This window comes from Bombus affinis, chromosome 9 (assembly GCF_024516045.1).
Source record: "Bombus affinis isolate iyBomAffi1 chromosome 9, iyBomAffi1.2, whole genome shotgun sequence".
Lineage (NCBI taxonomy): Eukaryota > Metazoa > Arthropoda > Insecta > Hymenoptera > Apidae > Bombus > Bombus affinis.
Genome location: NC_066352.1, coordinates 7,179,509 through 7,193,985, shown reverse-complemented (window position 1 = coordinate 7,193,985; position 14,477 = coordinate 7,179,509). Strand labels below are relative to the sequence as shown.

At 31.3% G+C, this 14,477-nt stretch overlaps 1 protein-coding gene across 3 annotated transcripts in view; it reads left to right on the top strand.

Moving 5' to 3' along the window:
- The window catches only part of LOC126920776 (lachesin-like), a 163,696-nt gene that overhangs the window by 68,152 nt on the left and 81,067 nt on the right, over positions 1 to 14,477 (top strand). For all 3 annotated transcript variants that reach the window (XM_050731523.1, XM_050731522.1, XM_050731524.1), the window contains exon 2: positions 8,386 to 8,483. In XM_050731523.1, coding sequence (XP_050587480.1) covers positions 8,386 to 8,483 — 98 coding nt within the window. The remainder of the gene's footprint in view (positions 1 to 8,385; positions 8,484 to 14,477) is intronic.

The window sequence follows — 14,477 nt, the reverse complement described above, 5'->3', positions numbered from 1 at the left end:
CTCGTGACATGTATTTTCCAAATTAACACAAAAGTAAAACTTCCTAGGGTTGAGCTTAACAGTATGTGAGTTGAAAGCTATATATCTACACTTACTCTATATATAAAAAAGGAATTATGTTACAGAAGCTATTCTAGTTCTTTTAAACTTGTCAAGCAGATTATTTCGTAATATGAAATTCCTACTTTTGTGAAGTTAATAATAAAGACGAATAAATTTTTGATAAAATCAATTTCGATGTCGATTCTTTCGTAATATAAATGAATAGTTCAAGGGGAAATGATTTCACAGGCAGAAACTAAATTTTTTAAAAACTTTTAATTTAAACTTTGTAAAATACGGATGATGTATGAATTTAATATTCTTCTTTTTTAATGTGGTTGATAATTGATGATAGGACACAATTTAATTTAATTTAGTACATGATATTATTCTGTCAAATTCAAACTTCGAAGGAACGATATTTCATATGTAGCGACTTAATAATGCGGTATTCTTCCATTTTTTCTCGGTAGGTGTTACGTGAACATGAGGAAAACGATCATTTTACACACAATTTAAAGCTGAAACAGCGATATATTAGCAAACTGTACGGGGATGGAGCTCGTTTCGTGAGCACTGATATGGAGTATAGACCATTGATACAATACTGTTCTATTTAGAACCACATATTGAGAATCGAGGCTGTCGATGTTAAAACAGTTGTGACGTGTATTCAGTGTTACTCGAAATAGTAAAATAAATTATGGTATATCGTCTAATAATGATATAATATTTGCATATAATTTGGCTCGATTTATCCATGCGGTATTCCATAGCAAATGTTGCGATGTTAGCTTAAGTTTGCAACGTTTGTACCTCTGGGAAATATTAATATCGATCGTAGAAGGAAAGTACACGATCCTGTGGAGTTTAGTTAAGGATAATGAATATATTATTTTCTGTAAGTTACAGGAAATATTTCGTCTACTTTTGTAGTATCGCGCTTTTTTGAAACTATTGACACAACTTTTAAATTTATTACTTCAAATTTGAAAGATTTCGAAATTATTGACACACTTTATGGTACGTATTCTACAAAATTTCTTGATATCTGCTCCAAAAATAAATCTTGACAAAGATCTATCTTAAGGAAAAACGAAATAATATCACGATATCTATCATAATTAAATACACAAAATGTAAAATATTAATAATGATTCAGGCTGGATAGAGAAATTAGTCTTGGTTTTATTTTACAATATTCGTTCCTTCGGAGCATATTAATATCAATTACGTTCGTAGCCTCAGCGAGTCGGAAGCAATTTGAAAAGGAAAATTAACCGGGCGGGCCCTCGTCACAAATAGCTGCTCAGTTAAATTGCACGTCAGTGGTTGCTGTCCTTACAGATTTCGATCTCATCACGAAACTTGTTACAATTAAACACATTTTTCGAGAAATCTTAGTCGCCCATCTCGCCTAAGAAAAAACGTTACAATGATCTATTCATCATACTTTTCATCATTCTCTTCTGCGTCGATTTTAGATCGTTTTCGACTGATTTTCCTGGGGTGGAATCTTGCAGACTTGGAAAAATTGCGTAGCTGGATCAGATTTTCGCGATATGTGATAAAACGATGAAATTATGCGCTGAGTTTCGCTTTGACCCTTTCTAGGAAGCGACCTCATTAATCTCCTCGTTCCCGTGGTTTTATAATTACTATCTTTGTTGAGAATATTTCAACTAAACGTAATAATATAAAAGTAATTAAAAATATTAATGTTCATGAGATGCAAAACACGATGGAAAGTTAGATGATAGAAAGTTGGAAGATGAAAAGAAAAAGAAGATGCAAAATATATCAGAGCTTCTACTTACATGTGGATAATTTATGCAATACACATACTCTATAGAAATATTATCTGTCGAGAGCTTATTTTCAGCGTCGTGAAGTTGTCTAATTTCAGTTTTGGTGATTTTTTAAATTTTGGCTACTTATGACTATTAATTGGGAATTCCGGAATCGCAATACAAATCCAAAAAAATAATCAATATTTTCCTTTAGTATAGAGATGAAATGAAATGAAATTACTTGGAAAAAGTATTTAAAATTATAAAATAAAATGTCGTGCTTCTCATTAAAAGTTTATAAAATTATAGATAAATTTTATTGAATTTGTAAAGAATTCCTACGCATTTCTCCAAATGTCAAAATATTTGTTCAATTGATTGGTTATCATGTACATAATAAACAGATATATTAGGAGCTTAGAATAAAAACGACTCTCGCAAATTTTTTGGTTTTATGGGTAACAACACGTATTGTAGTGGCCAGAAACATGTCTAGTAATACAACATGGTGCAAGCGATACCATAAAAAGCGGTGTATATCCTGACTTATCGTTGAATGAATATTCAATGGTTCTACCAAAACAACCTTTGTTGAAGCTGTTTCTCACCAGAATAGCTATTGTCAAATGAATAGAGCGATCTTTGTGGTGCTTCCAATAAAACTGTTATTTTATCAGGTCATTAAATTCACATATTGATTTAATCTGGTACAAGCAATGGAAAAAAAGAATATTTATATTTATATATTTACATATACTATTGTTTGTGTCTGTTTATATAACATGGGATATTCTGTTTCGAACGTTTTACGACAGAAAGAACTTTAATCTTCATTATTTAATAGCATACAGTTCTTCTTCTATGTAATCCAATATAATTCAATATCTCCTATATAATTGCAGCAGTAGCATAGTATGACAAACTTTTTATTAAAAAATACCAAAATCTATTAAACAAAAATTAAAGATGCTAGAATATGTTTTTAGTTTTCCTAGAGAAGCATATATAATTAAAAATGTTTTAATTTAGATTACAGATAAATATTTGTCATCGTTATATAATTCGAGAATGTAAAAGTTAAAGTACCATCCATCAATTCCATATGCATAATGGAAATTTTATTTGTTGTGTTGCGTGTATGAGAAAGAAAATTTTGATTGATTAAGGTTTTGCATTTTAATTTAAAAATGTTGAACCAATGAATTAATACAAATAGACTGAAACCAGTAAAATATCAAAGTAAATTAAATACTAATGCTAATTAAATAATATTTTTAGAATATACATGCAGTAATGTGTCACATAACTTTGGAGTTGCGTGGCTTTACAAGGGTTTAAAATCGCGAAGTTTCTCTAAGCAGTACAGAATGTAGGTCAAAAACTAATTTAAACGTTCCTTTTTCGTTGCAATAGCGGCACCCAATTTTCCGCAATTAAATGCCGTGAGTTCTTTGCATTAAATATGTTCACCTTGCTTTCATTCGGACCCTTCATTCAATTTACGTATCCGAAGGATTTTGCTCAATATAATACCAATGGGCTGCGGCAGATGCGAATCCAGTAAATCTTAGTTCCTTTTTCGTCGAATATGTCACCAAGCGTCCACGAATTTAATGCGGCCACTCCCATTCTTGAATTTGAACTTTATGAAAAACCGTAAACTGCCATGTTGCTTTCGCGTGTTCCCTGCTTTTGTTTTTGTCTCTGCTGTGTTTACTTACTAACAGAAGTTAGTTTTCAAAGCTGTACATTAAACAGGAGTAGGATATTACACGCTTGTATGTCAATTGATTTAATTACCTACACATAAGTAGTTCAAGTGGAAACATTTGACTGTACTGTACAAGCCTAAATGACGACACGAGACTGCAGTTATTGCGTAACTATTATGCATATGATACGTTGTCTCTTAAAGGAGCACATATTCTAACAAGCGCGTAAATGTACTTATTACTGAACAACAGAAAATAAAAGATACGATCATTGATTAAAGATTTCTGCTAAACTTCAGAACAATTCAACTGTTGCTGAGATATAGTTTTAATTGTGGAAAATTAGAAGGTCATTGAAATAAGCAGAATATCAAATCGTAATAAAATCGATAAAATCGTAATTGCGGTGAGATTACTCATGTACGTTAATAAGAGATGGATAACCGAATTGATTAAATAAAAAATGATATATCAAATATTTTGTATTTTATCAATATTTTATTAATTGAATTTATTATTGCGCTTGAAAATTGGATTCTTTACATTTCCTTTTCCCACACTTAATCGAGAGTCAAATGAAAGCAATTTAATCGAAAGTTTCATATTAAAGAAATGAAATTTATATACACATTATGATTCAATTAGATAGCGAACCGACCAAAATTACTTTCAACGATATCTAGACGTTCAGATATTTTAACTTTGTTCAACCACATGTTATGTTATATTAAAACATACTGTAATTTGGCATATTATTTATAATTATATAGAGGGCGAGTCAGTAAAAACTACCACCTGAAATAACTCGTTATTTATTGTAAAAATATTTTAATAAAATATTTTTCAAATGAAATTTATTGTATTTAAGGAGCCTAGTCAGATAAGTAGACTTTGACTTTTTAATATCTTATTAGACGGATGTTCCAACTTTAATTTGTCAAATCTAATATACAAAATACAAGAAAAGACGTGAAGAGGTATTCTCGTGTTTACGTTGTCTTTGTCTTTTAATTCGAATTCTAACTTGATAAATAAAGAACATTCTTATTCAACTTTCACACTTGTTACTGTAATTTTCTGACATGCTTCAGTAATGAGCATAGTGGTGCGAACAAAGCTCAAGGTGTTGTATTTACCGGTGATTTAATTAGACTACGAGAGTTTTGCACTCAATAATGAACTTAACTTTTCGCAGTCCCTCTTAAGCATCAGAAGTTTATAATGTTTCATTAAATTCGAAGACGTAGCACAGTGATCCACAAACTAAAACTATTTATTATATAGAATAATTTATTATATTAGTTTATAAACTTTTTAGTTAATTTCTAGACTCCTTTGGGCCCATATTCCAATTCAAGAAATTCGAATGGCAATATAGCCTTAAAATCGGTAGACGCCTCAGAATTTCAGCATTTTTGCAATGTTTCCTAGATTAATCCTCTTGTTTTTTTTTTTTTTTTTTTTTTAGTTATTTTTCGTTCCAATAGTATTCTTCTATCGTTAGAAAAATTGTCAAATTTGAGGAAAATACGCAAGTATCGTCATTGATATGCATGATTTCATGTTTCAATTGTACGCTAAGATATTTTTAAAATGTAAAAACTTCTTTCCTCACCCAGTAGTGACAAAACCAAAATTGTAACATATAAAGTTCAAAGATCACGGATAAATATTCCTATCCTTGCCTAAATATTGCTAATAAATTTATTTACAAAAAATTATTAAAACATTTATTACAAAAAATTTATTAAGTTCAATGTGAACTAAGATAATTAATTTTTCCTTTTATCATGTCAGAATTTATTAGTACAAGAATCCGTAATTATTTCAGTTAGTTGTGAAATGATAAATTTCAATCCTCGACTGTACTTTGAAGCATTGTACATCGATTTGAGAACCTTTGAGGATGTAAACGAATTAAACCGTCACTAGCTGGTGAGAAGTCGAGAAATTAATGCGTATTGGCTCGCGTCTCTCTGAGATCGTGTCTTACCTATTTCCTGCGAGGATCAATACTTCCTTAGAACATGATTAACGTTTAATTATCGTTTATCGGTTCAATGGCGATGCCGTTGCTTGTTAGAGCCCAAGCAAGTAATATCGAACGAATTTAGACGCTATATATGTCGCTGTGTATATATATGCGGTGCTTTGAGAAAATCTCTCCGCAATAATAGCTGTTTGTTAATAAGCTATTATTGAGATCGTACAGCCATTTGCCAATGTCTTTGTGCATTGATTTGAGTCTATTATACCTGTATATAATAAGGCTATTTTGTCTGTAAAACAAAGTCTTAACAAATTTTAGTGGAAAATTAATTTATCCCATGCTAAAAAGATCAATTGTGAAACTTTTTGAAAAAAAAAAATATTTTAAATAGAAGCTATTTTCTAGTTTAACTAAAATTTCCAAAGCAATTTACTCAATTTACCATTTTGTCGTACGAGTCCTTTTTTCAAAGAGTTATTCAATTTAGTGTGAACCGAATTTTTCAAAAAATATTAATATAATCTTTAAATTGAAATAATAGATTACGTATACACAGTTATATATAATAGTAATTATGCATTGAAACTGTGCAATAGCTGTGCGAAAATTTGCGCGAATAAAGTTCACTAGAAAAGTATGAGATAACGAAAATATGAAATGTTACGTTATATTGGATTTCATATGGCACTATTAGTCACATATATTTGAACTTCCCCAGGTTTACGATATGATCATACGTCATCGTATTTTTACCATAGTGAAGCTCGCTTTATTTGAGCATTGAAATAAAATTACTTTTTCGTTAAAAATGTCTGTTATCTATATCTATTTTATTTCTTTTTTTCTTTTTTTTTTGTTAATCATATTTTTTAGTCTCTTATATTTATTGAACATTTAGATTCTTTGCACATTTTTCATTTCATTTATTGGTCATAAAAAATAAAATATAATCGGGTGTGGGAAATGTTCAAAAAAAGATTTGGTGAATTATACGAAAAAAATGTATTGATATGGGAAAAGTCGATGGCACAGAAGATTTTCTATACCTCGCAAAATTTTCATACTTTTGTTGGACATTTGCATTTCCAGAACCTTAACCTTTCACCCCAACACCGATGACGATCGACGTGCCATAAATTCACAATATGGCCAATGTAGCCAATGGCCTTGCCAGAACTGCAATTTTTGGGTCCAGTTTCCAACAACCTTCCGCATAATAAAACCTTGGGTCGCTTACGATATGAATCAAATATATTTCGATGGCTGATACATCTGTTAGGTATATGCTTGTACGGTATATTTAATGCATATATTCCTAAAAAATATATACTCTCGTTCTTTATTTCTTATAGACTATCAAATAACTTTATATATGTCCTCTAGCAATTTAACTCAGTTAACATTTATTATTATTATTATTATTATTTATTAAAAATTAGCATTTAATACTTACTGTTTCAAAATAAGAATCGTAACAAATTTACCTTCCTACAATTTTAAGAATATTTTACTGTTGGATACATTTCATTGAAAATCAATTAATAATGAAAACTAATTCAGTGCTTATCTATATTAAAAGAAAAAATTTATGATAACGAATACCTCGAAATAATTCATATACATATGTAATTGGTAATTAGGAATAATTCTATAAGGAAAGATAATAAGTTTTAACAATAACAATTGCCAATTGTAATAAATCTATTTTAATGCTTATGCATTTAAAATATGTTATGATATGCAAATAAAATACGTGAAATACGGAAATATAATAAATGGAAAAATATACATCCATGTATAGAATACATAAAATATACGAAAAGTATGTTGAAAATGTGTTGTGATAAGCGAATATTTATTATTTAGAGAATTTTATTATAGCTTAAGCTGTAATAAAGCGTAAACATTGTTTTCATGCTTATTAACCATAGTTCATCACAGATCTTTATCAGTTTAAGTTAGTTTATTATTTTTATATTTATCGTCCAACGCCACTTTATGTACGACTGGGGCGTATTAAAATTTATTCCAGTCCCGTTATTTAACTGCTATAGGCTCCTGAATATTCAATTTGTCTTTTAAAATTTCATCGGTTCGTACAGCAGCTTTCAAACTGAAGCTTCTCTCCGAAACATTTCGGTGCAATTTTTGCTCCGCTATTTACAGTTTGGTTTTATTTTATTTAATGTTAAAATATCGATGAGCTAATAATTCAAAAAATTTTAGCGAAAGAGGTTGAAATTTCAAGATAATATAATTTTCATTAAACATGCCAAATGAAATTTGTAATCTTTGTTATAATATTTATCAAGTGAAACATGCCTCTTTTGTTCCGTTTCTTTAATTATCCATCAAGACATGAACAGTAAAATAATATAACAAATAAAACAATAATATACAATACACAATGCAATCCACACTGTTCTCAACTCTCTATAAAATCACACATTAACATAACCATCTTCTCATAAAATTTTATCCTGGAATTTTATCAAAATATGAAAATAAATCCCTTCGATCTCGATTTCTTCCTTCTGCCCCTTTATTTTCATGAGACATACGATAACTGCTCCATAGATAGTCATGATGATCGAACGAAGGTTGTGCTGAAATCAGGAGAATAAGGATTTTGTCGAGAAATATAAAGAGACTGGCTTAGTCCCCGGTTGACCCGCTTACGTTAACTCGGCCCATTCACCGGCCCGAGTTTCTTGAGTACTTCGCAAACTTTAGCGCGTTCCTAGGTGGGTTATAAGTATAAGTAGCAGTAAGTAAGTAAGTGTGTATACGATGGTTATGTAAAGCGTTCACCGTGGCGGGATACTTAAGACGAGGACCTTTCGTGTTGCAGATTTACCCAGGTTCGGCACACCGTTGAACAACCTGACGGTCTCTGTGGGTCGCGAAGCTGTTTTCACCTGCATTGTGGAAAATCTTGGCCCGTACAAGGTGAGACGACACACGTTCTCGAGAATCTTTATTTTTCACGCGCCGTTGCAATGGTTTTGCAATTACCTCGCGTATTACACGTGTCGACTCTGACTCTGGGCAATGTTTTTTGAAAGAAACAAATATTTTTCGACACATTTCCTGGGCACTGAGTAAGATGTTTCGAGTGACACAGTGGTACGTGTAGCGTGAAATGTACACGTACACTAGTTAGAGAAAAGTAGATGGACTTTCCTGATCGTTTTTTTCTTCCTGATCTCTTGTTATTAAAGAAGTTTAACATTCTAGAATTATGTATTATTATAATATTGAATTAGAATATATTGGGTTGTCTCAAAAGTTCCTTTCGTTTTATAAGGAAATAATAGATGCACAACATTTTTTGTTTTATTTTATGTTATTCTCGTATATTCTATTATTACAAAATAAATCATATATAATTCAATAAAATAATATAAAACAAAAAATGTTGTGCATGTATTATTTCCTCATAAAACGAAAGGAACTTTTGAGACAACCTAATATAAAAGAAGAATAATATAGAATTATTCTTAGAATTCTTAGTCTAAATTTCTAATTAAGATTCTAGTTAAAATCCTGGTTTTATTCAAGTAGCAATAACAAATAGTATGGTTAAATAATCATTATCAAATTTTCTCAATAGGTAGAGGTACCAGACCTTGATATCGGAAAAAATAAAAATTAATTTGTAGAATTTTCTTCCATGTATAGGAATACATATATCTTACCGTTATATTGGAATAGTTGTTAACTGTTAATTTCTTTTTACATTCGATTATTTCTTATAAAAATTATTCGACAAGGAATGCTATTAAACTGCCATAAACACTCATAGAACTTTATGGCTACTAAGCCTCGTTCAGATTAAGTGACTCGACTAACGAGAATGTGCGTGAAAACTTGAATAAATGCCTCACGTCAAGTAAATAACAAGTTGCCATTGATAAGATGGTTTCAGATCGCTCGATTTTGGTTTCAGTCGACTAATCTAAACGAGGCTCGACTTATTGAGATTTCGATTTCATTTATAAAAAAACATGAGAGACTAGAAACAAATACCTAGAGAAAAAGAAGAAAACCGAGTGTGCAATACTTTTACCTGGCGCATCGTAACCTTGAACGCCACTGGTAAGTTTCATCAGCGATCGAAAGAAAGTTTATAAGACTTGTAGAAAAGGGAGGAAAAACAAAGAAGGAACGTAGAAGGTATGAGAGAATCGAAACGCAGAGGTAGAGAGAATTTAACAAACGGTACAAATAAATTCGGAGCCAGAGAGATCCGGTAAGAATCCGTATCCAATGCGTATCTCGGCAACTCCATTTAAGTAGAAATAAAATCCCGCGGGGTGTGAGTTCAGCAGTTTGTTAAGTGGTTCGTCCCTCTTGCTCCTCTTCCTCTCCATTCTCTACCGACACTTTTATCTGTCTCTGTTTCCTTTTATCCTTCCTTCGTTTCACTCTCTCTCGTTCCTCTGAGGGATAGTCGAGGCATTTTCCCCTTCGCGAGGCGTTCCATTCGATTCGCCTAACCCTCTTAGCCGACTGTACCTCGCGCCAACCGCAAGGATACGAGTTATAGTTTTCCCGATAGAGGCATTCTCGTGACCGGGACTGTGTTTCGCCAATAAAAATGCGTAGGAATTGTTTTATGGCCTTACACGTGCGGCCAAACACACGCTGGTATGGAATCGATGCATTATCTTTACGCTGCTGGTCAATGACGTCTCGCCGGAAATGGAAACGTCGAGGTAACATCGTTGATGTGTTCGAAATAAAAAAAGAAGAAGGAAGAAACACGAATAAAAAGAACTAATAAACATGTTAACGATGTTAGACATTTTTTTATTTCATGATATAAAGTGAATAAATTAGTTCTTGGAATTAGAGAGAAGAATATAGTAATATGATATCTATACACATATGGATATTGAATTCTACGTATTCATTTCATACTCTTAAGAATATTTATTCACGAAATTATGCTTGAATTAAAGTAAAACGTATACATATATATATGGTCCTAATATTAAACATATAATATACTATGTTACAAGAGGATTGTAAACAAACTTTTAAATCATAGAATAATTTGGATCCTTTTTAATACAAAGGGATAATAATTTCATCTTTTTTCATTACAACGTTTATCCTGCAAGCGTGCTAAAAGTGTCCGATAAACTACGAACAAGAATTATAAAAGACATGTCCTTGAGTATGTTAAACTTGAATCTACAGAAGCTATTCTTGAAAGAAATTACTTATTCATTAACATCTATGATTTGTGGATAAAATTCGAAACACGAAATATCCTATATAAAAATAGTAGGTATTAATAAACGAAGTTTCCAAAAATTTGTTAATTAATGAACAATTCACCGAAGATTTACGGAAAGAATCTCCCGATCAGAAACATATTTCACTTTTTTTTAACTCTCTACTAGCCTAACGTAAATGCATTACACAAATATCTACTTAACTAAAACGGAATTTTACCATGAAAATGAACCGCTGATTGCGAAAGTTATATTTTCGATGCATTCGAGATAAGACGCTTACAAGTCTACTGCAAATAATATATTAGGTTTGGTACGTCGGCTTTTGATTACTTTAGAAATTGCCGTAGACGAGGCGATGACATAAATTCGTCGCATCCAGAGGAAATATCGATGACACGAACGCGTCGAACAGCCGATAAAGTAATCGTAAACTTGGCTTCTCGCTCGCGAGTACGCCAATTATCATCTAAAAGCGGAAGATTAACTTCCACCGGTGGCGCAGCTGAGTAACGATGTAAATTCGCCCGTCGAACGCGTTAGTTCCGTGCGATTCGTTACCAGCGAGTAAATACACTCGCATTAAGAGTTCCTTTCGCGACGATTTTAAACTTTGCTAATTACTTCATCAGCCAGCTAATTGAATTCGTATCGACATACCACAAATATACAATTGTATTGTTAAATTTCAAAGGAAATCAAGGTACAAGGGAACATTGAATACGCTCTAGAATACGTATATACATATATCCTACGTATATACAGGTGTATAACAGGTTAATATTGCCGGAAGCATGGAGTCGATTATTGAAAGCGCGCCCCTTTTTACTGATCAAGCGGCATTCGTTTCTATATTTCCTCATTCCACTCAATTCCTTTTTATTTTCTGGTTATAATGCTTGTTAGCGATAAAATGTTCTTAAAGGTCAATTAGTTTATTAACTTTGGAACAATTTATAGCAAGTATCCATTTGAACTATGTATGATCAACGAGTATAAATGAAGATGAGCTGTATCGATTAAACTTTATTTCTATTTCACTCATTTAATGTCTAATGTAGTTTAAATTACATTCTACAAAGTATGTAAGTAAAGTGTCTACAATACAAGAGAGTATTTTCATTCAAGATTCCTAAAAAGAATATCTGATAACCTGTTGAACATACTGGCATTAAAAACGGCATATTATACACGGCTCGTTTCATTTTACTTTTTCAAAACGATCGAATCTCAACAGTTTTCAATTGATCAAATCTCGAACTGATCAAAAATAATTATAAATGAAACACTTGAACGCTAAAATTTGTCCTCTGTTACATTTCGATATTTTAAATCGAGTATAAAATTTTTCCAAGAGAGGAGAACAGTTCATTGGCGATTATATATATTTTTTCATTTGGATCAAACAAATTAACATTAATTGAAAGTTTCGATTTTGCTACGAGGAAAACGTAAGCGGTTAATATTAACATGCTCTTTCCGCTATCCGGTTGGAATTTGTGAAAATTAAACAACGTTGGTAGATGAAAGCGAATATACAGTTTGCACATTTCCCGAAGTCGGCGGGAAATTTTAAAATTTCATTAAAGAGTCGAAATTACTTCCTGTGGAAGCGGCAGTGAGGAAGGGGGCGACCCTAACCTCCGCCGACTCGCGTATTTTTACGCTGTTAAACCTAATTGAAGTTGGAACCCTTGAAATTTGTCGGAGTTCGCCAGATTAGCATCGAGAGAATTTCTTTTTCGTCTCGTTAAAATAATCGTTCCCACTTGAGTTTCTTGTTTTCCACCGCTCAGCGATTTAGCGAGATTTCATCACCGAACATTTTTTTTTCTTCTTTACTGAGAAACTTTCTGATGGTAAGATAATATTGAAATATACAAGATATATGAAACGTGACAAGAGGATATCTTCGGGGATATGGTTAATATCGAAAAAAGTCAATGATCAATTATTGGCAGTATGTATATGTTGTATATTACTTTCGCTATAATATAATTACTCCTCAATAAAGAAAATCCATTCATTCTTTTTATTCATACTTTTATTCATATTTGTTACTTATATTTATGGCTTTATCTATCGTAATCATTTCAACTTAAAAAACGTTAATCGTTTCGTAGTGGAGATTTAGAAGTTTGTATTGGAATATGAAAATCATTAGTGACTATTACTAGCGATTGTTACCAATGTTTCATTTAGCTTACGAGTAGATTTAAAGTCAGAGTTAAATTGTGTATCTATTTCGTTAGAAAGTTCCGGTTCACTTAACCCGGAATAGATTCCACTGTAATAGAATCGTCATTTAATTTCCGTTGTTTAATCCAATGAAGATTACGTTCTACTTTACAGCGAAATGGCAAATTTGGCGAAATTTAAAACACGATAAATGGAAATGATTAAAAAATTATTTCCTAATAAGATAAAGTGTATTTAATTGGAGGTACTAATAAAAATCGAGCAGGAGGGTTATTATATTTTATATGTATAATAAAACTTTATTATAGATTATGTTTAACTAGTAATGTGATACCATAATTTTTATATTGAAATATTTCAAATTCGAAATTTCTACGTTTTCTACTAATTTCTATATGACTTTCTTCTACGTTATTGCATCTCGTTTTTATCTTAGTATATCGTAAATTATACAGAGCCTTGTGTCGAGTCGTTCGGCATTTTTGTTCGAAATGTTTTATTTATGTCATCGAGAAAGAAAAGAACTCTTTCCCGTTTCAACACGGACAAGTCTTTCGATTCCCTTCTTTTGTTTGCTGCATTTCGACGCGTAATAGTGAGATCGAGCTTCGTTTCTTGCCACAACTCGTTTCAACAAAGCATCGTTTGCATTTTCATAGTATTGTACGTTTTTAAAGCAAAAATCGCGAACGCTTTTTCTTTGAACATTAAATGACACAGGAGAGATTGATTGAATAAAGAAAGCAATATTTACGCAAAATGCAAATTAATTGACACAGATGTAGGGATATTACAACAGTACATAAGAATAATGCATTATTATCGATCGATCGTTAAATACTTGATTCTTCAATTTCACATTTTATTTAATGTTGTTCTTTTAATGGAAATATCGAGAACAAAAATAGGCCACATTTTTCCGAATGTGAATTTATAGCACTGGTTTAAATTAAATTAAATATTTTGTACTTATATTCATTTTAATAAATTCAGTATATTCCATTTTTATATTTTATTTTAAAACTGAGTCTGTTATGAGTATATTCGTCAGTCGAATTCCTCATTTCCAGTATATAACGATCTTCTACTTTTTAATGCGTCATATCATTTTCTGAAAAATAAATTATATTATATCAAGTATAAGTACAGAACAGAATTATTGAAGTTTTTGCGTAATATCCGTAGGAACTTCATTTATTGAAGAGTAAATGTGAACCATTTCAAACTCTTTTATAGCAATTCCCTTGACTCTATATCATTTCTACTTCTTATCTCTATTAAAATAAATCTCAATACTCACTTCCATCAGTTTCAAAGAAAACACAATTCCAATTCGCAATTACGCAAGTTCCATAGAAACTTTATCCGCTGAAAACTAAAGCTAATCAAACCGTTCTCAACTCTTATACACCAGTTCCCTCAACTTTATATCATTTTCTCATATCTTTTATTATGACAAACCGTAATATTCAATTTAATGAGTTTCAAAGAAAAACAATCG